Below are 25,695 nucleotides of genomic sequence, written 5' to 3'. Positions count from 1 at the left end.
TGGCTCAGTTGGTTGAGCGCCCTCCCACAAACCTAAAGGTCGCCGGTTCAGCTACAAATTGATGTTTCTCTCCTCCACTTTCTCCCTCCCATCCTCTCTCTCTAAAAATAAAATAAAGTAAAATAAAACAAAAATTAAGGAAAAAAAAAAAAAGACTTAAGATAGCCAGACAGCTTTTTTTCCCCCGTGCTGTTAGCGCTCTTGCAAACATGGTGACTGTTCCTAAAACCCACTGGATTTTCTGTAAGAAGTGCAGCGAGCATCAACCAACCAAGTAACACAGTATAAGATTTCTCTGTACGCACAGAGAAAGCAGCATTATGACAGGAAGCAGAGCGGCTATGGTGCGCAGCCTAAGCTGATTTGCCGAAAAAAGGCTAACACTACAAAGAAAACTGTGCTGAGGCTTGAATGTGCTGAGCCCCACTGCAGATCTAAGAGAATGTTGGCTATTAAGAGATGCAAGTATTTTGAACTGGGAGGAGATAAGAAGAGAAAGGGCCACGTGATCCAGTGGTAAGCTTCATTTTTTGTTTTATCATGTGACGATAATATCTTGAGGATATGCTCACTCAAAAAAAAAAAAAAAGAAAAAAGAAAAAAAAAAAGGTTGCCAGAGAGTGCTGTTATGTGTGCCAATCTCTGATCTCAATTTTCATAGTAGGTGGGGGCTGAGGTGATTAACCAAGAGCTTTTGCATTCACCTCAAGCCTGAGCCACACCGGGCCCCATGGCAATACGTGCGTTGTTTTCCAGGATATTCGGCTCTAGCCAGTGAACAACACTAAAAGAGTGAGTATTTGATTAGCAGAAACAAGTTGACAATGATCAGATTGCAAATGGTTAACATACACGTCAGAGATCTCACAATGCAAAGCCTACCTTTATCTCCTTTGTGCTTGGAAGGGACGCATTTAGAAATTCCTCAGTTAATCTCTTCCAACTAGCAGCTTTACTGAGGTCAGAATGAATGATAAATTTTTCATAAATTCTGAAATATATTTTAAAAAATCAGCGGACAGTCATAGAGCTGTATGAAGAAAAAGATCTATACATATAGGCATACGTATAAAACTGACTTACCCTTCTATCGTCTTTTCTACTTTGTGACTGTTGACGTCCAAGAAACGATGAAATCTAGAAGATAAAATGCAATTCTCATAGCAACCTTGTCGCCTCGCTAAGCAGACTGGTATCGCCGCACTCCCTGTTCCCGACACACGCTACACTCGGGGATACTCAGGAGTGCACGCCTCTCACTGTATCCCCTCCACCATCCAGGGACGACCACTGCACCTGAGAGTGCACGGGCACCCTTCCAGCAAGACACAGGTCCTCCTGCGCCACCCAACCCGGTCCTCTGGCTCCTTTGTCTTCCCATAATGCCCTGTGCCTGAGCCCAGCACACTGCATCCTGTACTGGGTTCCTAATCTTTTTATGCCATAGTGATGCCTAGGGAAGATTTGGGACCCCTTCTCAGAATGTTTTTTTTTTCAAGATTTTATTTATTTTCAGAGAGAGGGGAGGGGAGAGAGAAAGAGGGGGAGACAAACAAAAGTCGGTTGCCTCTTGCATGCCCCCAACCAGGGGTTTGGCCTGCTACCTGGGCATATGCCCTGCCTGGGAATCAAGCTGAGGTCCCTTTGGTTCACAGACCGGTGCTCAATCCACTGAGCCACACCAGCCAGGGCTCAATGTTTTTTAAATCATAAAATGAAATATACAAAGGTAACCGAATATCCTGAAATACAGTTGTGAAGTGTTTCTGAAAGTCTGTGATATAATGAGATATTTCCTTTTTTTTAGTGCTTAACCGAGGACATTTTTTCATTGCTTTTAGGGAGAGAGGACATGTACACACACACCGATTGGTTGCCTCTCGTATGCACCCCGACCGGGAATTGAACCTGCAACTTGATGGGGGATGGAACACACCAACCTTCTGGTGTGTGGCATGACTCTCCAACCAGCTGAGCCCCGCCAGCCAGGGCAAGACATTTCTTTATTAAATAGCAAGGTCTTGCAGTGGGTGTGCAACTAACATTAAAGTGACAAACAATATTTAGCAATATCTGCAACAACTATAATATGACATTAAATGTGTCATTTCTACTGGTGACACACTCACGGGTAAGGAAATATTGCTTGTAGCTTTCATTCATAATTAAAGAAATGTTACTTTTTAGTTAGATGTTGGTGTAAATTTTTTCTTGTCCAAATTCATAATACCTGAATTACATCTTCAGGCCCTTGTGTTAGGAACTCCTATTTTGTATCATATGTGATTAACTTTTGTTTCTCTCTTCCTTAAGGACAAAGACTATATTTCACCTACCTCTGAATTTCTAAGGCCTGCAACACGGCCACAATCTTTAAAAAAGCAAACAAAGTGTTCATTGTTTTGATGGATTAAAGGTTCATAAAATTACAATGTAGCAGAATGACTCTTGTTTTTCATTTTTTAGTATCAAAGCCAACAATCTTTACTTAAAAGAAGTAAATTACACTACCAAATAACATTAATTCTGTCTTCTAAATGGCTGAGTGGAACGCTATTATAATTTTTTTAGTTTCTCAATGTGGAAAAGGAGATGGTAATTTCTAATGTCTTTCCTAACTCTAAAATGATGTACATCCACTTACTGGTATTTAGAAAGATTAATAGAAAAATTATTTGGGGTAGAGCATTTAAATTTTTGTCCTTGTCACTGTCTTTACAATAGCCAAGTTATGGAAGCAACCCAAGTGCCCATGAATAGATGATTTAAGAAAAAAGATGTGATACACAGGTACAATGGAATATGACTCAGCCATAAAAAAGAGAATGAAATCTTGCCCTGGCTGGGGAGCTCAGTTGTTAGAACATCTTCCTGATACGCCAAGGTTGCAGGTTCAATCTCTGATCAGGGCCCATACAAGAAGTAAACAATGAATGCATAAAGAAGTGGAATAACAAACTGACGTTTCTCTCTCTCCCCTTTCCTCTCTCTCTAAAAAAAATCAATATTTTTTTTTTTTTAATGAAATCTTACCACTGTGAGAACAGCGATGGACCTAGGAGGTAGCATGCGAAGTGAAAAAGTCAGGCAGAGTAAGACAAATACCGTATGATTTCACGAATATGTGTAATCTAAAGAGCAAAATGAACAACACAGAAACAAACCTGCAGACACAGAGAACAAAGTGATGTTTGCCAGAGGGGAGGGCGTTGGGGGGACCAGGTGAAAAAGATGAAAGGGATTAAGAAGCCCAAATTGATAGTTATAAAATAGTCACAGGGATGTAAAGTACAGCACAGGGAATACAGTCAATAATATGTTAATAACAGCACAGTGCCAGATGGGTGCTACACTTATAGGAAAATCACTTCTTAAATGACATAAATATCTAACCACTAGGCTGTACACTGAAAAGTAATATAAAATAGTATTGAATGTCAACTGTAATTGAAAAATGAAAATAATGGTGGAGGTAGAAGAGGGTACGGGGGACAAATGGAGATGGAAGGAGACTTTACCTGGGGTGGTGAACACACAATATGCAGATGATTATAGAATTGTATTGTAGAACTGTACACCTGAAACATGTAATTTTCTTAACCAATGGCACCCCAGTGAAGTCAATTAAAGAAAAAAATAAAAACAAAATCTTAGGCCCTGGTTGGTGTGGCTCAGTGGATTGGATCGCTGGTTTGATTCCCAGTCAGGGCACATGTCTGTGTTGTGGGCCAAGTTCCCAGTAGGGGACGCTCGAGAGGCAGCCATAGACGTTTCCCTCTACGTCTCCCTCCCTTCCCCTCTTTCTAAAAATAAATAAAGAAAATCTTAAAAGGAAATCTTATCAAGGAAAAATAATTCAATCTGTAGAAAAAGTGTTTTATTTGACCTATTCACACATTGTAATATTTATATATTACACTTAATAACTGAGTTTATTATTTCAGAAATTTGGCGGGGTTTTACCTCATTGGCTAGTCTTTTGTAAACCAAGTAGGCACTTTATGTATGATCATTTAAGGATGAAATGCAAGATTACTTAATTTGAAAAGCTGTTTTGTATTCAAGAACATTTCTACTGAAACTAAACATGTAGAGTATTAACACCGGTTTTCTTTTAGTAGTAAAACTCCATTACGGGTCATGATCGTAACAGTACTAATTCACATCGTCCATAAATAAAAATAGGAGCTCCAACTTCACCTAAGTATCTAAACTACGTAAATCTCAGAATTGTACAAGAGGTTGTATTGGGGTGACTTAGTTACTACACGGCAGGAACTGTTCCTGATGCTCGGATGAGAAATGAACCAAACAGACCTCCATGGTGGGACTGACGTCCGGGCTGGAGTGCGGGCAGTGGGCGGCAGTCCGCGACAGGGAAGTTACCCACGTGTCCCGCTCAGCCCTCCCGGGAAAAAGGAGACCCGAGAGTGAGCGGTCCCGAGCGACCCGAGCCGGGCCAAGGCGCCCTGCGAACACCGTTTTAAACTGGGCGTGACCATTACTTTGCCCTAAACCTCACTGGCCCATCTGTTCAAAAGCGCGTGCTGCGTTGTGCACGGCGCTCAGTGCGGCGGGGTCGGCCACCGTGCAGCCTCAGGCTTGCACGACCCAGAGCCCGTCTCCGCAGGCGTGTACCACCGAGCACCAGGACACCGGGCGAGGCCGGGCCGACCCCGTCAGACACCTTCCTGGCCCCGCCCAGCGCCGCGCCCCACACCTGAAGTTGGACCAGATGAAGTTCAAGCAGAGCTGGAAGTTGGGGTCCGCCTCGTCCCGGAGGCCTGCCACATGGCGCACGAGCTCGCGCACATCGCGCTCCTGCTGTCGGTCCAGCCGGCTCCAGGACGGCCCCGGCCGCGCCATGTTTCTCCGCCTTCCGCGCGCCAAGTGTTCGCTGCTCCGCTCTCGCGAGAGTTCGCGCCTCCACCGCGTTGCGCGTGGGGGAAGGCGGAAGCAGCTTTCGCGAGAACTCGCGGTCCCGCCGCGCAGAGGCGCGGGGCTGGTGTACGTTCTCAGTCATCTCAGGGTGAGTTGAGGAACGTCCTCGGAGAGATAGACGGTTATCTTCACCGGATTAAAACCTTGGTTGATGATTTTTAACTTCTGATGTTTTGAGAGCAGCCGGTTAGTTGTCATTCAGTGTTCCTATTTGTACCTGCCTCTTCAGGTACCGGAACATGGCAGTTGTCTGTCCTTCTCGAAGCTTGTTTGTCCTTCTGGAGGTGACCTCTTATGATCTCTCAGTGCCCCTGTCTGTCTGCACAGGCCACGCTGCCTGGTCCGCACTGCAGCGGATGTCAGCATAGCGGCTCGTCGGCCCCGCGAGCTGGGCGGTGCGCCGGCTGCTCTCAGGGACTTGTGGCCGGAGGACTTGCTAAACCTCGGCGACCAAACGGCTCTCTTTGTTCATAATAAAACTGCGTCTAAGCTGTTTCTGTTAACTATTGCTCTTAACTACTCTGAAACCTATTACATAGACTTCTTTATTTATTTATTTTTCTTTTAGGGATCTTCTAGGTTTTTGTGGTTTATTACATCGCATTCCTGTAGTAACGTAACGTTCTAAGTTAAATTACAGCACCTGGATAGTGAGAGAAGAGACGGGAATTATTCACCAGGTAATAGTAGCTGTGAGCCAGCTGACAAAAGACTGCTCACGTTCCTGAACGTGGGCCAGAGCGCTGAATCAGCACCACCAGATGGGCCACCGCATCCCACATGTGCATGGACTTGCTGACTCTGTAACCAGTCAAAAGTAGTAAATCTTTCTTCTTTAAATTGTGCTATCATAGAAGAGCCCTGCTTCACCTCCCCCCGCGTTATTTGTAGCCAATGTAAATTCTTTCAAAACAACTCACAATTTTCCAGTACTTGTACTTGATGTATAGAAAGAGCCCACCAGGGGGCGACAGACACGAAACGATGCTCAACCTCACTAATCATCAGGGAAATGCAAATTAAAACCACAATGAGGTACGACTTCACATCTGTCAGAATGGCCATCATCAATATATCGGCAAACACCCAGTGCTGGCGAGGATGTGGAGAAAGGGGAACCCTTGTGCACTGTTGGCGGGAATGCAGACTGGTGCAGCCACTATGGAAAGGAGTATGAAATTTCCTCAAGCAATTAAAAATTGAACTGTCTTGTGACCCAGCCATTCCACTTTGGGAATTTATCCAAAGAAACCTGAAACACTACTTTGAAAGAATACTTGCACCCCTGTGTTCATTGCAGTGTTATTAACATTAGCTAAGATTTGGAAGCAGCCCAAGTGCCCATCAGTAGATGAGTGGATAGAAAAGCTGTGGAACATTTACACAGTAGAAGACTACTCAGCTGTTAAAAAGAAGGAAATATTACTTACCTATTGTGACAGCATGGATGGACCTGGAGAGTATTCAGCTAGGTGAAATAAGCCAGTCAGAGAAAGGCAAACACCATACGATTTCACTTATACGAGGAGGGAGCCCTCCAAAACAGGAACTTATTTATAAAAAATTGTGTATTCTTACATATTTACACTTCAGTCACCTTCAAGGCACTCTCCATTTGATGCAGTACACCTATCAAGATGTTTTCCACTGCTCAAAACAGTTTGAACTCATTGATTTTGATGCCTTTTAGTGCTTCTGATGGTTTTTTGTTTCACCTCTTTCACATCAAGAAAATGTTTTGGGGAAACAAAAGTTGCTACGGGTGTGATACGGTGAATAGAGAGGTGGGCCATGAGGGTCAACCTGCTTTTGGTCAGAAACTGCTGAACACAGCGAGGTGTAGGTCAGTGCACCTGTAAGTCACCCATCATGAAATAGGCATGACCCTGTGCCACACCCTCCAAAAAAATTCACTGAAGCCCAATACAGCCTCTCACAACAACGCCAGCTGGTGCACTGAAACAATTGGGTTCCTAGAACACTCACCTGGGAGGGGGGGGAATGCTGTACTGCAAGGGGCCCGCCCTCCAGAAGATTATTCTATTTCTTGGGGGGCCCCCGCTCGTATGTGGAATCTAATGATCAAAATAAACAAACCAAGAAAATAGAAACAGACTCATAGCTGTCACAGAGGCAGAGGTAGAGCAGCTGGGTGAAAAATGAGAAAAGATTAAGAAAAATTCATTGACAACAGTATGGTGATTACCAGAGGGAAATGGGGGGCAGGGAAGAGGCATGACTTGGGGTGGTGAACTCACAGTACAATATACAGATGAGGTGTTACAGAATTGGACGTCTGCAACCTATGTAATTGTTTTTGACCAATGTCACTCAAATAAATTCAATATAAAAAAAGAAAAAGAAAAAGCCCATCAACTCCAAGAAGGCTGACATGTTGCCTTTCTCCCTAGTTTTTCTTGTTATTTAGACTTCATGCCCCCAGCCCTAGTCTTTTTTTCTTGCTAGCACATGGCTCAATAAACTCTTAAAAGACGCTTTCAGCTGTGCAAGTTAAGATTTTTGTTTTACAAACAGATAGTCAATATACTAATGTCTTGGTCCATTCAGGCTGCTATAACAAAATATACAGACTGGGTGGCTTATAAGCCACAGAAATTTATTATCCATGGTTCTGGAGGCTGGGAATCAAGATCATGTTGCCAGTGTGGTTGGGAGAGGGTCCTCTTACTGGAAGCGGACTTGTATCCTCACATGAGCAAAGAGCTGAGGGAGCTCACTTGGGCCTCTTATTTATTTATTTATTTATTTATTTACCTTCATTTTAATTCTTTCCCCATGTCCCCACATTCACATTACAGACTGGACAAAGGGCGGGGCTGAGGTGCATATGGGGTGGGTTTACTCTGCCTGTTCTTTCTGTACAGCTGGTGTAAGAATACAACCTGTGGTGAGTACTGGGAGGCCTTGGGCCTCTATTAGAAGGGCACTAATCTCTTTCATGAGGGCTCCACCCTTTTGACCTAAGCACTGCCTAAGTGCCCCACCCCCTCAGAGCATCACATTGGACATTAGGATTTCAACATAAGAATTTTGGAGGAACACAGTCATTCAGACCATAGCAACTATGTAAAACAAACTGCACACGATTGCACAAATCCCATAAAAAGGAGAAAATTATAGCAGTAGGAATGATTCTATGGAAAGGAATTCATACTCTCCAGTTTCAACTATCATCTGCATGTTTATAACTCTCAAATTTGTGTATACAGCTCACATTTGTAGCACCCCACAGCTGTAGTCTAAATGCTTATTGTATATCTTCAAATATTAAAATATGGCCCTGGCCGGGTCCTCAGTTGGTTAGAGCATCATTCCACTACCTCTAGGTTCTGGGTTCGATCCCCAGTCAGGGCACAGACAAGAAGCAACCAATGAATGCATCAATAAGTGGAACAACAAATCAATGTGTCTATGATTCTCCCCCCTTCCTCTTTCTTAAATCAATAAATATTTTAAAAAATCAAAGCACGCATACATTCTTACACATATCTTCTCCACTTTCCCATCCAGTGGGTTGCTTTTGGCCTCTAGAGGGAGACTTAAGAAAACTTTCTGTAGGGTGCTGCCAATGACTCAGACCCACTAGGCACTAGGTTACTCTCCTGGGCCTCCCAGGTAGGCTTGGGCCGGTGTCCCCTTTTCTGGAAGGGGAGTTGAAAACATTTTTCAGAGATGCTTCTAATTAGTGAGCCCCATTCAAAACACCACTGGGCTCCAGATGCCCTCTGTAGGCCTCTGAGGCTGGCCCTGGCTAGCCAACCCCTCTGCAGGGGACGTTGAAACATTTTTTGTGAAGCAGATATGAAGACAGGGCAACAAACAGGCCGTGCACACTGCCATCTGTCCTTGGTGACCTGGCCCGGTGCAGCCCTTCAGAATGGCCCTTGGGCAAATTTTCTGGAAGCGTTTGCCAAGACTGGGCCCCACGCACGACTGCAGTCTAGCCAGAGGCTCCATCCCCACGGTGCTGGTCCAGCCCGTCCGATGTCCCCCTGCTAGGGACCTAGAAATATTTAAGTGGTGTCTCTATTAAATGTGCCACACGTGGGACAGTGCCTATCTCGGGATGCCTACCACAGAGCTACATGGCCAGCCAAGTCCATTCTGGCTTCTGGAGGGGACTTCCAAACTTAGGGGCAGGTGCAATGCCCTCCCTTCATCCATGGTCAGCCTGAGGGAATGCCTTCCTCTGGAGGGGAAATTGAAAATGTTTTTGGGAGGTACAGCCAATGACCAGGACTCGTGAGGGACTGTGGCCAGCCCAGCGTTCCCTTTCTAGGTCTTTCTGTGCTTCCTGGGCCAGTACTGCCCTTTGGAAGGGGATTTAAGAACTTTTTGGATAGAGCTCCCAATACCAGGACCTACGCAGGCTCCTCCAGGCCTCCCTGGCCTGTGCTGGCCTTTCCGTGCCACAGAGAGACTTCAAAATGTTTTGGAAATCCCTCTGCAGCCGTTGCAGCAAGCACGATGCACAAGTGAAAGAAGTAGAATCAGCAGCAGCCCCCACCTCTGGAGCCCCAAGTGCCAAAGCAGAAGGAGATGAGAGGAGAGAAAGACGATGGGAGACCCATGGGACCGCCCAGCCCTTCCGGGTCCTCCCCCAATGGCCAGGGACCCCAAGCCAGCCCCAAAGTGGAATCCGCGCTCATGTCTGCCCTCAGGAGAATGGATGAATAAGTTGTGTGTGCATGCTGTGGAATGGTACACTGCAATGAAAACAAATGAATGAACTGCTGCAGGCAACCTGTGTGAATCTCACAAATGTGATAATGAGCGAACGGAACCAGTCAAGAGAATGCAGACTCTCTTCACAGAGATTAGTCCTCCACGACCAGGGGACTGATGGTTCCATCACTGCTGGGTCTTCCACCTCCTCCCTGGGGCAGAGCCCAGTGTGGGGAGGCTTAGGCCCCAGGTCTGGCCCATGTGGTCATGGTTGGTGGGGGATCAGTGTTGAGTCTCCTTTTCCCGTTCAGGGCCGTGGTCTCTCCAGGATAGGCTTTTACAAAGAGCAGAGACATCCTCAAAGGCTGCAAGGCTGGTCCTTTGCGAACAATACCTGCCCCCTACCCTGGCTGGTGTGGCTCTGTGGATTGAGCATTGGCCTGCCGAACGAAAGGTTGCAGGTTCAATTCCCAATGAGGGTAAATGCCAGGGTTGTTGACCAGGTCCACAGTTGGGAGTGTGTAGGAGGCAACCAGTTAATGTTTCTCACACATGGGTTCTTTCTTTCTTTCTTTCTTTCTTTCTCTCTCTTTCTTTCTCTCTCTCTCTCTTTCTCTCTCTCTCTTTCTCTCTCTCTTTCTCTCTCTCCCTTCCTTCCTTTCTTTCTTTCTTTCTTCCTTTCTTCCTTCCTTTCTTTCTTTCTTCCTTTCTGTCTTTCTTTCTCTCTTTCTCTTTCTTTCTCTCTCTCTCTCTTTCTCTCTCTCTCTTTCTCTCTCTCTTTCTCTCTCTCTCTTCCTTTCTCTCTTTCTTTCTCTCTTTCTCTTTCTTTCTCTCTCTCTCTCTTTCTCTCTCTCTCTTTCTCTCTCTCTTTCTCTCTCTCTTTCTTTCTTTCTTTCTTTCTTTCTTTCTTTCTTTCTTTCTTCCTTCCTTCCTTCCTTCCTTCCTTCCTTCCTTCCTTTCTTTCTTTCTTTCTTTCTTTCTTTCTTCCTTTCTTCCTTTCTTTCTTTCTTCCTTTCTTTCTTTCAAGATTTTACTTATTTCTTTTTAGACAGAGGGGGAGGGAAGGAGAAAGAGAGGGAGAGAAACCTCAACGTGTAGTTGCCTCTCGCACGCCCCCTTCTGGAGACCTGTCCCGCAACCCAGGCAGCGACCCCCTAGCTCTCAGGCCGGCACTCAATCCACCGAGCCACACCAGCCAGGGCACACATGGATGTTTCTCACCGTCTTTCTCCCTCTCTCCCCTCTCTCTGAAAATAAATAAACAAATAATTTGAAACAATGAATACCTGCTCCTCCCCCAAGGATGAACTCCAGGTTATAGAAGACAACACCGTGGTTGCCAACACTTTGCCAACTGTCGATATGAGGAAATCTGTACATTCCACTGGCCCCTTCTGGGAGCCTGCCTTCCCATCCAAGCCGGAAGGAGCCCTCTAGCGGCCTATTTCCTTGTGGTGCAGAGACGGCTGCCTTCATGCTGTTCCACCCCGCAAGCTCCCGTGAGAAACATCCACCGCTGTCCACCCCCTCTTCCATTTGGGGTCCAGAGCTGTGTTCCATCACTGTGTGCGGTGCGCGCGCACGTTTTCCGCCTATGAGCCTCCAGCGACTCGCCTTTGAACTCCCGTCCGTGCTCCCTCCGGTGCCTCCTTGACCCTCCTTTCCCTCACCAACTGCTGAGCAGGGACTTTATTTGGTGCTGCTTCTCGTGCACCTGTCCACCCAGCCCCCAGTATTGCCCTTGGTTCCTGAGCCCTGGAGCAGTTTCCCGCCATTCCCTTCTAGCTGCTCGTTTTAAGTGCTTTTTTACGTGACGCCCCCTGCCCCGATGTTGGCCGCTGCTCTGTGAAACGCCCCATTTTGTCGCAGCTGGGATCAAGTTGGGATGGGACAGAGTCACTCCCTGAAAGATCACTCTCTCTCCCTGCTGTGGGATTTTGCCGTTTCGTCATCAGGACGTGTGGTCCCCACTGCCGTGGTCTGTGATCACCGTGCTTTGTGAAATTGTATCCCTTTGTAGCCTTTCTCAGGGTCCGGGGCATTTCCGTGGCTTTCCCAAACTAGAGTATTTCTGCCCAAAGGCCTGAGGTTCGTGGACCCCTGCAGGCTTGCCCCGCCCCCAACACGGGAGAACGGGGAAACTTCCCACCAGGCGGCCTCCCTGGCCTCCCCGTCCTGGGGTCAGCTTGACACAGATCCATGAGATGTCCCCTCTCTCCTCTACGGGCCACGTTAGTTAGAGTGTGTCATTGTGAGGCCACGTTAGTTAGAGTGTGTCATTGTGAGGCCGCCAGGCCTTTCCTTGGAACCCTGTGAATCTCCACCTGGCTTGTCTTTGGGTGGGACCTGGACTGTACTGTCGCCATCGCCCAACCTCCATCCCTTATATCCCTGGCACCAGTTTTCTGCCAAAATGACTGAACAGGCTCAGTTTTGAACTGGCCCTGAGGAAATGGGTCAGGAGTTATGTGGGCAAGAGGGAGTGATGTGAGCTGTTGAAGAATGGAAAATATTTTTTTTCTTTTAAACATATATTGGTAATAGGTGCAGTGGGAATGGAAAAAAAAAAAAAAGAAATGTGGTGGCATGCCTCAAAAACCAGTTCTTGCTGTAGCTGGTGTAGCTCAGTGGATCAAGCACTGTCCTGTGAACTAAAGGGCCGCCAGTTCGATCCCCAGTCAGGGCACATGTCTGGGTTGTTGGCCAGGCCCCCAGCAGGGGGCGTGTGAAATGCAACCACACATTGATGTTTCTCTCCCTCTCTTCCCCTCTCTAAAAATAAATAAATAAAATCGTTAAAAAAAGTAAAGACCGGTTCCCAGGCAACACCATGGTGACCACCCTAGACTCCCAGGTCTGTCCTGGGGACAGACATTTTTGGGATGTACATCCAATGTCTAGCGTCTAGGTGGAATTGGGTGCCCCTGTGGGCCTCCCTGTTGACTTGGGCTACTATCTTACTCCATAGTATAAAAGTTACCCTCCACACCCTTTTCCATCCCCCTCCAGTGGCTGAGATAGAAAGAGCCTGCTTGGGAGGGGCCCAGGGCCCTGCCACAGTCCCCCGAAGGCCCCGGCCATCAGAAGCATCCACCCAAGTGTTCCTAAGTCCCACTCTGTTTTGGTAAGGGCTGGCCCAGGCCACACAGGAAAGCAGCAGAGAGTGAAGTGGATACAGCTATGGTGCTTCATGGGCCCAAGTCATTAGTGCACCTCCAAAAATGTTTCCAAGTTCTCAACAGGAGGGCACTGCCATAAGCCTTCCAGGGAGGCCCGAGAGGGTACTAAGTATCAGGCCTTGGAGCCCTGGCTGGGTAACTAAGCTGGTTAGAGCGTCATCTTGATACTTCAAGCTTGCATGTGTGACCCCTGGGCAGGGTATAGAGAAGAATGGACCAATGGAAGAAAAAAAAAAAAAGAAAAGAAAAAGGAATCAGTCCTGGCTGGTGTGGCTCAGTGGATTGTATGCCGGCCTGTGAAGAAAAGAGTTACAGGTTTGATTCCCAGTCAGGGTACATGCCTGGATTGTGGCCAGGTTCCCAGTGGGGGTCGTGTGAGAGGCAAGCACCCATTGATGTTTCTCTCCTTCTCTTTCCCCCTCCCTTTCCCTCTCTCTAAAAATACATAAATAAAATCTTTAAAAAGAATCAACCAAGGAATGCCTAAGTAGGACAATAAATCGATGTTTCTCTCTCTCTCTTCCTCTTTCTAAAAAAATCAATAAGCCCTGGATGGTGTGGCTCAGTGGACTGAGCACTGGTTTACAAATGAAAAGGTCACCGGTTTGATTCCTGATCAGGACACGTGCCTGGGTTGCAGGCCAGGTTCCAGGTTGGGGGCATGCAAAAGGCAACTGATTGATATTTCTCTCACACATCAGTGCGTCTCTTCCTCTCCTTCTCTGTCCTTTCCACTCTCTCTAAAAATAAATAAATAAACTGTCTTTTTAAAAAAGAATACTCAAACAATTATTACATTTAAAAATAAAAATAAATCAATTAAAAAAAAAACCAGGAAAAATAAAAAAATATCAAGTCTTGGTCCTGTATCCGTCTGATCGTTGCATGACCTCTGGGTGTTCCCCACCCTCCTGAGGGGTGGGCGCCAGCCCACTCCAGTGAAGGCCGCCCAGGGAGGGTGCCTCCGAGGGTTCAGTTTTTAATGTGCTCCCGGTAACATTTTCTAAACTATAAAGGCGATGCGCTGAATGCCAACCCAAGGTCTCAGTGGCTTACAGACTGGGTGCAAAAAACAGAAACTACAGAGAAACGGTGAGAAGGGGGGGGGCACTTTCCAAGTAGTAATTCTCGCCCACCCCAGGAATGACTTCCCGGTAAAATGAAAGAAACAGAAGAGGAAACACTGTTAGGCTAAGACAGGCAGCTCGACCGGAAGTGGATCAGTGGAATGTCTACCATCAAGTCCACAGGAGAGTCGATTACACCGTCCCAAAGAGGCGTTCCTCTCGTCCGTCGTGGTTCTGTGTGAGGTGTTTGGCATTTGTGGAAATGTGTGTGCGTGTGTGGGAATTGGTGTTACGACCACCTTCTCTGACCTCTAGGACACGCTTCCCCGATAAGACGAACACCCTGAGAAGATGTTCGTTCCTCTGTTCTTTTGTTTGGGAAGCGTCTCTCAGCGTGGCGAGAGGCTTCCTACAAATGGCAAACATTCAGGAAAACCCAGAAACAAAGACATGGTGTTCGCCAAACACGGCCACAGATCCCTGAAAAGAATGGGAGGCCCAGGCCCAGAACTTAGGCCGCACCTTTCCACCTGCACAAGGACTGAAGCCCGTGAGGGAGCAACCCCGCTCGGAGGCCACGGGCAATCCCATCTCGGGGTCATAGGTCAGATCCTTTTTGGGGCGGTGTCAGGCACACCCTCAAGGGCAGTCTCAGGAACAGAACCGTCACAGAGCTTCTGATCTTGCTAGGTCAGCCTTGCCAGCGCGAACTTTTTCCATCTAGTCAGCCTTCCTTCTTTTCTTCTTCCTTTCCTTTTTTCTCCTTCCTTTCTCCATCCACCTTTCCTTCCTTGACTGAGCCTGTCCCGCACGGAAGGGCTCGTCCGCTTGCCTAGCGCGTTGACTCTCGGTCCCTCACCAGCGGGGGCGCTCGCTGCGCGGATGGATGCACCGGGTTCCCACGCACGCGCAGTTGGAGGGCTGGCTGCCCCGCCCGCCGCGCGGCTCCTGAAGGGAGGGAGGGGCAGAAGCCGGGAGCGGTGCTGGCGGCGGCAGGCCAGGCGCCGCCAGCTCTCTCTCCTCAGGTTTTCCACATCGCGATCTCGGGGTCTCGGGCGCTGCTACTGCCACCAGCACAGCTGCAGCCGCGCAGCCCCTGCCACCAAAGCGACCACGTTTCCTCCGGCCCCTGGGACGGTCCGCAGAGGTGGCTCCCTCTGGGTCAGGCGCATCAGCGTGCCAGGCGCCCCCCGCCCCTCTCTTTGGATGGGCGCGAGGGTGCTCCACAGACGCCCGGGCAGGGTCTTTTTTATGTTTAATGTTTCCAGCTTTGTGGCACCGAGAGATCCCCGCCCCCCGTGGCCAGGACCGCCAGCCTCCGTCGGACCACCCAGGCAAGCCACGTGGTACGCGTTTCCCTGCCCGGCGCCTGAGGACGGAGCGGGAGGCCGGGGCGGGAGGCTCGGGCTGGAACCCGACACCGTTCTCTTTCGCGAATCTCGCACTGCTCGCGAGACCAGGGTCCCGGAAAGCACGAAACCCTGGTTTGGGCCTCGGGGAGATGGGGTGCGCGGAAAGGGCCGAGAAGAGCCGGGGGCAGATTTGCTCGCCCGAGGTGTTCCTCGCTCTCTAGGCGCCTGGCCCGGTGTGGTGTATTCATTGAGATGAATCTTTCTCGGTTTTCTATCTTCACAATGATTTTTCCTCCTCCTGGGAAGGGGGTCGAGGCTACGGAATGAGGACTTGTCTGTCCGCGAGGAGATGAGGCTGGGATGAACCCGCCGGCAGGGGGCACGCCCTTCATCTCCCCTGCAGGTGGAGCCGGCACACAGCCGGGTGAGAGCCTCTCGGTTTTGTCAGTCAGTGACCTGGACTTTGTTGGAGGAGGTGGTCCAGTGTGGTAAATCTCTGTAAGTGGGGGCACGGTGTTTTGGGGCAAGAAGCAGTGCTTTTTGGAGGCAGAACAGGAGTCCAAGTGCTGGAAAGGGGAGTACTTTAAATGTGAGGCTGAACTTGTAGTTGAAAGCCATGTAGCTAAGGTTTGTGGGTGGCATCTATGGTAGCAACCTAAAGGCAGCTCCCTTTGTGTTTGACCTTGACCCCTACCTCACACTGTGTCAAAGAAGCAATTCAGAATAGCTGCTAGGTATTAAGTGTCAAAGGTAAAACATTTCTAGGAAATGATAGACGAGGACACGTTCATAACTTTGGGGTAGTCAGAGTTTTTATAAGAAGGAAACAAAAGCTTTAACAAGCATAAGGGGGCCAAGTAATAATTTGGACAACATTAAATTAAGAATTCCTGTTAAGAAGAGAAAAGGTAAGCCATGGAGAAGGTATTTGCAATACATCACGTCTCACAATATTTATATCCAGAATATACAAGAACTCCTACAAATTAACAAGTAAAAGACAGATGACCCAACGCAGAAATGGATGAAAGACTTGAAAAATTGCTTCATAAAAGAGGATATTGAACCCTGGCCTGGTACCTAAATTGGTTTGAGCATCATCCCAATATGCCAAAGTTGCATGTTCAATCCTTGTGCAGGGCACATACAAGAACCAGCCAATGAATACATCAATAAAGTGGAACAAAAAACCCAGTATTTCTCTTTCTCTCTACCCCTTTCTTTAATATTAACTAATTTGTGAATTTAAAAAGAGGCTATTGAAATGTCAGTAAACATATTAATGCTAAATTCAGAAGTATTTTGGAAAATACAAGCTAACATCACAATGCAATACTACTAATCAGCTATAAAAATGACTAAAACACGCCGTACCAAGTGTCGGTAGGATGAGGAACAGATGGAATTCTCACATATTGCTGATGGGAGTGTAAAACGGTGCAGCCACTTTGGAAAGCTGACAGTGTCTGCTGAGGTTGAACACGCTGCCCTGGCTGCTGTGGCTCCATTGGTTGGAGCGTCCTTCATCCTTTGAGTGGAGGAAAATGTTCTGAAAATGGACTGTTGTTGCATTACTGCATGTTTATCAAAAGCTGACCTTCATAATGGGTGGATTTCATGGCATGTAAATTATATATACATAGAGCGGAAAAGACTATGCAGTTATTGTTACACTATAACAGATGTGTCGACGATGCCACCGCAAGCGAGGAAAGGGCAACGAACTCTGCCTGTGTAGGTGGGGGAGCAGCAGAGGGCAGAAAGAATGGCACAGCTTTCTTTCTCAGTCTTGGGAGGGAGAAAGAGGAGAGAAGCATCGACAGGAGAGAGAAACATCAATGGATTGCCTTTCGTATGCGCCATGACCGGCCCGAACCGCAACCCAGGCACGTGCCGTGACCAGGTATCGAACCCGCGACCTTTCGGTTTGCAGGACGATGCCCAACCAACTGAGCCACATCAGTCATGGCGCACAGCCTTCTTTCTTCAACAAATATTTATCGTCTACTCTGTTCTAGGTACCTAAAAAACAAATCAGAAGCAGAACTTACACTTGTAAAACTCACATTTTAAAGGGAGAGATAGGAGCCCTGGCCCGTGTGGCTCAGTTGGTAAGGCATCATCCCACAAAGCGAAAGGTCGCTGGTTCAATTCCTGGTCAGGGTCAGGGCACATGCCTGAGTTGCAGGTTCGGCGGCCAAACTCCCTCTCTCCCATCTCTCTGCTACAGAAATCTTTAAAGAGAAGAATTTTAAACCACAACAAAATTCTCATGCTCTACCACAGCCTGAGATAATCGGCAAAGTGGTTATACGGGGGCAGAGGTCATCAGAGTCCCAAAGCGGCAGGTGGGGGCTGTGAGGGAGGAACAGAACAGGGAGCAATTGGGAAGGGCTGAATGGTGAGATCAAAGTTCTGCAGAGCCTGCTGAGCTGCTGAGGGGAGAGTGGACTTGGCAGGAAGCACGTGGGGAAGATTTTCCACAGAATAGCGGCATTTTCCAGTCTTCTCTGATGACGGTCTTGTTGGCTGCTACGTGGAGAATGGAGGCCAGGCGGGAGGTTGTCCAAGAAAGTAGCAGCACCCTTGACTGACAGTGTGGTTGAGAATGGCGCCAGAGGGCAGACTTGGGCACCACTGCGCAGCTCAGAGGTAACGTTTAATGCCCTGGAACCATGTTGACTCAGTCAAAAAGGAGAGTATTGATTCAAAGGACGAGGCTTGTGACCTGGTCACTGTGGCCATCAGTAGTCGGGTGGGACAGGAAAGACCAGCAGAGACTGAAGCAAGGCCCCAGAGACGTGAGGGTGTGAGCCCAGGGCGCCTAGTGTCTGGGGCGCCAGGACGTTGCGTCTCTAATGAGGTGCACCTGCGCCTGTTGAGGTGAGAAGACACACGAGTGTTAGAGATGGACACCTGGAGGCCTGGGCAGAGTGGTGTCAGTGAGTGGACGGGACAAGAGCCCATGTGGAGAGAGACGCCAGCTGATGGACAGCGGCAGAGGAGAGCACAGTGACAGCGACTGCATGCCTGAGAGCCTGAACCAGTCACTCCACAGTCTATGTGACCGTAGCATCACGGGGCATAAGTGTCTGCTCACAGGTCGCCTGTTCTCAGGTGTCAGACTCTGTGATTTCGGGTGTGGGAGTCTCGGGATCTCATATCTCGGGGCCTGAGAATGAATACATTTTTCAGGTGACTGCTTCCAAAACGATGCCTTAGGGCTAAGACGGTACGTTAACACAAGTACTCACTGCACAAGACGTGCTGAAAATTTTTTGCACGTAGCAGTTTAAAATCTTATTACCTGCTCATCAGATCAGTTTATTACTTTTATTAGGAAAAAAATAAATGTAAAAATAGATTAGTTTCTGTTAAGGCAATTTTCTGAAAAACACTGGGAGGCACATGAGAGGAGAGGATAAGAACACTATATATACAGGGTTGGGCAAAAAATAACACCCGTTTGATTACATAAAAATCTTTTGTTAAAAAATCATAACCATGGAATTCTGGAACATAACAATGTCACACTCAACCACACCACATGGCATTTTAGGTGAGACGTTCAAATTGCTGTCCATCTCCTGTGAGACATTCACGTACAATATGCACCACCCCCAGTTTGTTACTTCTGCTGAACAGCGTAAAACGCTGTTTCCTCCCAGGTACTTCATATGCAGTATGTTGACAAATCAGGAAAATGCATTAATCTATACATAAACTGAATTTATGTAAGTTCCATTCATTGAAAAACAAAACAGAGGTATTCCATTTAATCAACACAAAATGTACTGAAAAAATACAAGACATGGCACAGTAAAATGACTCTAAAAGAATATTCACATAGGAAAAATAAAATCATTAAATGTTTATGGACTCACGATACCTAGTGTGGCTAAGAGGATATGCCTGCCTGCTAAACCACTGGTGACCACATCCCGGGCAGCACACCAATACTTACCAGAGGAAATTGCTACAGAAGCCTCCAGGACAGAATCCAGTAACGGGAAAGCAGGTGGGGGGCGGGGGGCAGAGAGGGAGGTTTCTATCTCCCTAACTCAGAGGAAGGAGGGAGGAAGGTGTTGGGAGATTAAAATAAAACCTGAGGACCCGGTCTACCCAGGCGGAATGCTACCAGATGCCGAAAAGACCGACCCGTTTAGTTTCCGAGATCAAACGAGATCAGGGACGCTAGGGTGGGGACGCAAAATACACCAGCGATGAAATCCCGGAGTCCCAAGATAGCCTACCCAGGCACTCAAGGACGCACGGAAAGACAGCGACGAGCCCCGAGCTGCCTGGCGAGCGGGTGAGGGTTTCCAAGCCAGCTCTGCCTGAGTTTAGCAACAGCCACGCGGCCCGGGGCCCAAGTCGCCCAGGGCCAGCCCCAGGGCAGCGGGACAGGGCCGCCCAGGGACAGCTGCAGGGGGGTGGGGGGAGGAACTCTGGATGGGAAGGACGGAGAGCCAGGAGGTCAGCCACAGGCCGCCAGGGGCGCCCCCGCGCCACCCCCCCACCCCTCCCCCGCCCCAGGGGCCCCCGCGCCCGCGCACCGGGAGGGTGGGCGACCCCGACCGCCGCCCCCGGGGGCCGGGCAGCTGCTTGTCCCGGTCGGTGGGGCTCCGGGGTCCCGGAGCAGGCCTGGCGGCCTCCCCGGCCCCGGCCTCGAGCCCCGCGGGTGGGCCGCCGGACCGTCCCGCGGCCGAGGGAGCGGGGGCGGGGGGCGTGCGGGGGAAAGCCAACGCGGAGAGGAGGGGGAGAAAAGAAAAGAGGAGGGAGAAAAAGCCTACAGCACCCGGTATTCCCAGGCGGTCTCCCATCCAAGTACTAACCAGGCCCGACCCTGCTTAGCTTCCGAGATCAGACGAGATCGGGCGCGTTCAGGGTGGTATGGCCGTAGACGCGAGCAGCCGCGTCCGCGAGCCTCAGGAGCCTGGGCCCGGCGCCCCGGCCGCCTCGTCGCGCATCGACGCCCCGTCTGTGTCGCGCGCCCGGCGAGTCTGCGCTTTGAAACCCCGAGCCCGCCTCCCTACCGCCCCGCTTAGATCTCTTCCCAAGCGCCCTGACGTCCCCACCCCGCGTCGCACTCTCTTTCAGCACAGCGGGTAACCAACCAAGAGCCTCTCTGACTCAGGGTCAGAGGCGCGGGACGCAGCCCCCGGGAGCCCGAGGAGCCCCGCCCCCCACCGCCCCCCCCCGGCCCCCTCCCCCGGCAACCGACCCCCCACTCCCCGGGCCGGCGCCGCGGGCCGCCGGGTCAGGCGTCAACGAGCCCCGAGCTCCGTCGCGCGCGGGCGCCGCTTTCCCTGTCACGCTCCGCCCGAGCCTCGCACCTGCCCGGGCCTCGCACCTGCCCCGCCGTCCTGGGCTCAGGTCGCCCAGGGCCAGCCCCAGGGCAGCGGGACAGGGCCGCCCAGGGACAGCTGCAGGGGGTGGGGGGAGGAACTCTGGATGGGAAGGACGGAGAGCCAGGAGGTCAGCCACAGGCCGCCAGGGGCGCCCCCGCGCCACCCCCCCACCCCTCCCCCGCCCCAGGGGCCCCCGCGCCCGCGCACCGGGAGGGTGGGCGACCCCGACCGCCGCCCCCGGGGGCCGGGCAGCTGCTTGTCCCGGTCGGTGGGGCTCCGGGGTCCCGGAGCAGGCCTGGCGGCCTCCCCGGCCCCGGCCTCGAGCCCCGCGGGTGGGCCGCCGGACCGTCCCGCGGCCGAGGGAGCGGGGGCGGGGGGCGTGCGGGGGAAAGCCAACGCGGAGAGGAGGGGGAGAAAAGAAAAGAGGAGGGAGAAAAAGCCTACAGCACCCGGTATTCCCAGGCGGTCTCCCATCCAAGTACTAACCAGGCCCGACCCTGCTTAGCTTCCGAGATCAGACGAGATCGGGCGCGTTCAGGGTGGTATGGCCGTAGACGCGAGCAGCCGCGTCCGCGAGCCTCAAGAGCCTGGGCCGGGCGCCCCGGGCCGCCCGGCCGCGCAGCGCGGGCCCGGAGCTCGAGGCCTCGCGCCCTGCCGCTCTCGCCCCGCCTCCCGCCGGCCCGCGCCCCCTTCCAAAGGAACAGGGGCCGCCGCCGGCGCCAGGCACTGGCAGGCGCTCCGGCGCCGCCGGCCCGGATGGCGGGAGGGCGTCAAGGCGGCGTGGGCCGGAGACGCGGGACCCTCGAGGCTGACAGGCCGCGGGGACGTGTGTCCGACGGGGCGGCCCGACCGGCCGCGCGCGGCCCACGGGGCGCAGGGGGCGGGCCGTGCGGGGAGCGCGGGGTCCTGGCGCCCTGCTCGTGGGGCTCCGGAGTCCCGCCCTGGCGCGGGGGCTGCCGCCCTCGCGGCGCCGAGGGGCCAGGTCGTGGCGGGGATCCCCGGCCAGCCCCGCGGCAGACGGGGCAGCCGGGGCCGCGGGGGCCGCGGGGGCCGCGGGCCGGTCCCCACCGCGGGCGGGCGTTTCCGCCGGCCCCAGGAAGCGGAGAAAAGCCACATCCCCACCCGCCGGGACCCCCGGCCCCGGCCCGGGCGCCGGCCGCGGCCCGACCCCGCCCAGGCGCGCTCAGGGCGCTGTGGCCGTGGACGCGGGCGGCGGCCTCCCGGAGCCCCGAGGGGGCCTGCCTAGGCGCCCCGGGGCCGACCGGCCCCGCCCCGCGCTCGCGCGCTCCCGCCGCTCTCCCCGAGCCTCGCACGTGCCGCCCCTGCCCCGCCGGGTGCCGAGCGGCCGGCCCAGGGCGCCGGGGGTCTCGTCGCGAGGGAGCGCTGACGGGCCGGCGCGGCGCCCCAAGGCAGGAGCGCGGGCATCGCGCTGGGGAGGGCGGCGGACGGGCGCCACCGTCCCCCAAGGGGCACCGACCCTGCCCCCGCCGCCCGAGGCCCGGGGGTGGGGAGGTGGGGTCGGAGTCGCCTCGACGGCTGGCGCGCCGGGATGGGCGGGCGACCCCGACCGCGGCCGCCGGGGCTCGGGGCCCGGGGCCGGGCCGGGCAGCTCCTTGTCCCGGTCGGTGGGGCTCCGGGGTCCCGGAGCAGGCCTGGCGGCCTCCCCGGCCCCGGCCTCGAGCCCCGCGGGTGGGCCGCCGGGCCGTCCCGCGGCCGAGGGAGCGGGGGCGGGGGGCGTGCGGGGGAAAGCCAACGCGGAGAGGAGGGGGAGAAAAGAAAAGAGGAGGGAGAAAAAGCCTACAGCACCCGGTATTCCCAGGCGGTCTCCCATCCAAGTACTAACCAGGCCCGACCCTGCTTAGCTTCCGAGATCAGACGAGATCGGGCGCGTTCAGGGTGGTATGGCCGTAGACGCGAGCAGCCGCGTCCGCGAGCCTCAGGAGCCTGGGCCCGGCGCCCCGGCCGCCTCGTCGCGCATCGACGCCCCGTCTGTGTCGCGCGCCCGGCGAGTCTGCGCTTTGAAACCCCGAGCCCGCCTCCCTACCGCCCCGCTTAGATCTCTTCCCAAGCGCCCTGACGTCCCCACCCCGCGTCGCACTCTCTTTCAGCACAGCGGGTAACCAACCAAGAGCCTCTCTGACTCAGGGTCAGAGGCGCGGGACGCAGCCCCCGGGAGCCCGAGGAGCCCCGCCCCCCACCGCCCCCCCCCGGCCCCCTCCCCCGGCAACCGACCCCCCCACTCCCCGGGCCGGCGCCGCGGGCCGCCGGGTCAGGCGTCAACGAGCCCCGAGCTCCGTCGCGCGCGGGCGCCGCTTTCCCTGTCACGCTCCGCCCGAGCCTCGCACCTGCCCGGGCCTCGCACCTGCCCCGCCGTCCTGGGCTCAGGTCGCCCAGGGCCAGCCCCAGGGCAGCGGGACAGGGCCGCCCAGGGACAGCTGCAGGGGGGTGGGGGGAGGAACTCTGGATGGGAAGGACGGAGAGCCAGGAGGTCAGCCACAGGCCGCCAGGGGCGCCCCCGCGCCACCCCCCCACCCCTCCCCCGCCCCAGGGGCCCCCGCGCCCGCGCACCGGGAGGGTGGGCGACCCCGACCGCCGCCCCCGGGGGCCGGGCAGCTGCTTGTCCCGGTCGGTGGGGCTCCGGGGTCCCGGAGCAGGCCTGGCGGCCTCCCCGGCCCCGGCCTCGAGCCCCGCGGGTGGGCCGCCGGACCGTCCCGCGGCCGAGGGAGCGGGGGCGGGGGGCGTGCGGGGGAAAGCCAACGCGGAGAGGAGGGGGAGAAAAGAAAAGAGGAGGGAGAAAAAGCCTACAGCACCCGGTATTCCCAGGCGGTCTCCCATCCAAGTACTAACCAGGCCCGACCCTGCTTAGCTTCCGAGATCAGACGAGATCGGGCGCGTTCAGGGTGGTATGGCCGTAGACGCGAGCAGCCGCGTCCGCGAGCCTCAAGAGCCTGGGCCGGGCGCCCCGGGCCGCCCGGCCGCGCAGCGCGGGCCCGGAGCTCGAGGCCTCGCGCCCTGCCGCTCTCGCCCCGCCTCCCGCCGGCCCGCGCCCCCTTCCAAAGGAACAGGGGCCGCCGCCGGCGCCAGGCACTGGCAGGCGCTCCGGCGCCGCCGGCCCGGATGGCGGGAGGGCGTCAAGGCGGCGTGGGCCGGAGACGCGGGACCCTCGAGGCTGACAGGCCGCGGGGACGTGTGTCCGACGGGGCGGCCCGACCGGCCGCGCGCGGCCCACGGGGCGCAGGGGGCGGGCCGTGCGGGGAGCGCGGGGTCCTGGCGCCCTGCTCGTGGGGCTCCGGAGTCCCGCCCTGGCGCGGGGGCTGCCGCCCTCGCGGCGCCGAGGGGCCAGGTCGTGGCGGGGATCCCCGGCCAGCCCCGCGGCAGACGGGGCAGCCGGGGCCGCGGGGGCCGCGGGGGCCGCGGGCCGGTCCCCACCGCGGGCGGGCGTTTCCGCCGGCCCCAGGAAGCGGAGAAAAGCCACATCCCCACCCGCCGGGACCCCCGGCCCCGGCCCGGGCGCCGGCCGCGGCCCGACCCCGCCCAGGCGCGCTCAGGGCGCTGTGGCCGTGGACGCGGGCGGCGGCCTCCCGGAGCCCCGAGGGGGCCTGCCTAGGCGCCCCGGGGCCGACCGGCCCCGCCCCGCGCTCGCGCGCTCCCGCCGCTCTCCCCGAGCCTCGCACGTGCCGCCCCTGCCCCGCCGGGTGCCGAGCGGCCGGCCCAGGGCGCCGGGGGTCTCGTCGCGAGGGAGCGCTGACGGGCCGGCGCGGCGCCCCAAGGCAGGAGCGCGGGCATCGCGCTGGGGAGGGCGGCGGACGGGCGCCACCGTCCCCCAAGGGGCACCGACCCTGCCCCCGCCGCCCGAGGCCCGGGGGTGGGGAGGTGGGGTCGGAGTCGCCTCGACGGCTGGCGCGCCGGGATGGGCGGGCGACCCCGACCGCGGCCGCCGGGGCTCGGGGCCCGGGGCCGGGCCGGGCAGCTCCTTGTCCCGGTCGGTGGGGCTCCGGGGTCCCGGAGCAGGCCTGGCGGCCTCCCCGGCCCCGGCCTCGAGCCCCGCGGGTGGGCCGCCGGGCCGTCCCGCGGCCGAGGGAGCGGGGGCGGGGGGCGTGCGGGGGAAAGCCAACGCGGAGAGGAGGGGGAGAAAAGAAAAGAGGAGGGAGAAAAAGCCTACAGCACCCGGTATTCCCAGGCGGTCTCCCATCCAAGTACTAACCAGGCCCGACCCTGCTTAGCTTCCGAGATCAGACGAGATCGGGCGCGTTCAGGGTGGTATGGCCGTAGACGCGAGCAGCCGCGTCCGCGAGCCTCAGGAGCCTGGGCCCGGCGCCCCGGCCGCCTCGTCGCGCATCGACGCCCCGTCTGTGTCGCGCGCCCGGCGAGTCTGCGCTTTGAAACCCCGAGCCCGCCTCCCTACCGCCCCGCTTAGATCTCTTCCCAAGCGCCCTGACGTCCCCACCCCGCGTCGCACTCTCTTTCAGCACAGCGGGTAACCAACCAAGAGCCTCTCTGACTCAGGGTCAGAGGCGCGGGACGCAGCCCCCGGGAGCCCGAGGAGCCCCGCCCCCCACCGCCCCCCCCCGGCCCCCTCCCCCGGCAACCGACCCCCCACTCCCCGGGCCGGCGCCGCGGGCCGCCGGGTCAGGCGTCAACGAGCCCCGAGCTCCGTCGCGCGCGGGCGCCGCTTTCCCTGTCACGCTCCGCCCGAGCCTCGCACCTGCCCGGGCCTCGCACCTGCCCCGCCGTCCTGGGCTCAGGTCGCCCAGGGCCAGCCCCAGGGCAGCGGGACAGGGCCGCCCAGGGACAGCTGCAGGGGGGTGGGGGAGGAACTCTGGATGGGAAGGACGGAGAGCCAGGAGGTCAGCCACAGGCCGCCAGGGGCGCCCCCGCGCCACCCCCCCACCCCTCCCCCGCCCCAGGGGCCCCCGCGCCCGCGCACCGGGAGGGTGGGCGACCCCGACCGCCGCCCCCGGGGGCCGGGCAGCTGCTTGTCCCGGTCGGTGGGGCTCCGGGGTCCCGGAGCAGGCCTGGCGGCCTCCCCGGCCCCGGCCTCGAGCCCCGCGGGTGGGCCGCCGGACCGTCCCGCGGCCAAGGGAGCGGGGGCGGGGGGCGTGCGGGGGAAAGCCAACGC

The 25,695-nt window shown here is 55.1% G+C and overlaps 1 protein-coding gene, 6 non-coding genes and 1 pseudogene across 7 annotated transcripts in view; 1 reads left to right on the top strand and 7 right to left on the bottom strand.

Moving 5' to 3' along the window:
* Nucleotides 1-4,874, bottom strand: part of TUBGCP5 (tubulin gamma complex component 5) — a 43,482-nt gene extending 38,608 nt beyond the window's left edge. Inside the window, exons 1-3 of the mRNA XM_054561890.1 lie at nt 4,721-4,874; nt 1,084-1,137; nt 883-991 (exon numbers count right to left, since the gene is read on the bottom strand). Of these exons, the coding sequence (XP_054417865.1) occupies nt 883-991; nt 1,084-1,137; nt 4,721-4,866 (309 nt within the window). The 5' untranslated portion in view covers nt 4,867-4,874. The remainder of the gene's footprint in view (nt 1-882; nt 992-1,083; nt 1,138-4,720) is intronic.
* On the top strand, nt 210-520 carry LOC129061224 (60S ribosomal protein L36a-like; annotated as a pseudogene).
* Nucleotides 4,875-7,735: 2,861 nt separating the features above from the next.
* On the bottom strand, nt 7,736-7,866 carry LOC129061308 (small nucleolar RNA SNORA51). The gene has a single exon (XR_008528139.1). It is a non-coding gene; the product is annotated as a small nucleolar RNA SNORA51 (small nucleolar RNA).
* Nucleotides 7,867-20,011: 12,145 nt separating this feature from the next.
* Nucleotides 20,012-20,130, bottom strand: LOC129061340 (5S ribosomal RNA). The gene has a single exon (XR_008528169.1). It is a non-coding gene; the product is annotated as a 5S ribosomal RNA (ribosomal RNA).
* An 883-nt stretch (nt 20,131-21,013) lies between these two features.
* On the bottom strand, nt 21,014-21,132 carry LOC129061339 (5S ribosomal RNA). The gene has a single exon (XR_008528168.1). It is a non-coding gene; the product is annotated as a 5S ribosomal RNA (ribosomal RNA).
* Nucleotides 21,133-22,370: 1,238 nt separating this feature from the next.
* LOC129061338 (5S ribosomal RNA) lies at nt 22,371-22,489 on the bottom strand. Its single transcript, XR_008528167.1, has one exon. It is a non-coding gene; the product is annotated as a 5S ribosomal RNA (ribosomal RNA).
* An 885-nt stretch (nt 22,490-23,374) lies between these two features.
* On the bottom strand, nt 23,375-23,493 carry LOC129061335 (5S ribosomal RNA). Its single transcript, XR_008528165.1, has one exon. It is a non-coding gene; the product is annotated as a 5S ribosomal RNA (ribosomal RNA).
* Nucleotides 23,494-24,731: 1,238 nt separating this feature from the next.
* Nucleotides 24,732-24,850, bottom strand: LOC129061334 (5S ribosomal RNA). Its single transcript, XR_008528164.1, has one exon. It is a non-coding gene; the product is annotated as a 5S ribosomal RNA (ribosomal RNA).
* Nucleotides 24,851-25,695: the final 845 nt, after the last annotated feature.

This window comes from Pteronotus mesoamericanus, unplaced genomic scaffold (genome assembly GCF_021234165.1).
Source record: "Pteronotus mesoamericanus isolate MK-2021 breed Mesoamerican mustached bat unplaced genomic scaffold, CSHL_Meso_final scaffold_582, whole genome shotgun sequence".
Classification (NCBI taxonomy): domain Eukaryota; kingdom Metazoa; phylum Chordata; class Mammalia; order Chiroptera; family Mormoopidae; genus Pteronotus; species Pteronotus mesoamericanus.
Note: the sequence above shows the minus strand (reverse complement) of the source record. Positions and strands in the feature narration are given on the sequence as shown.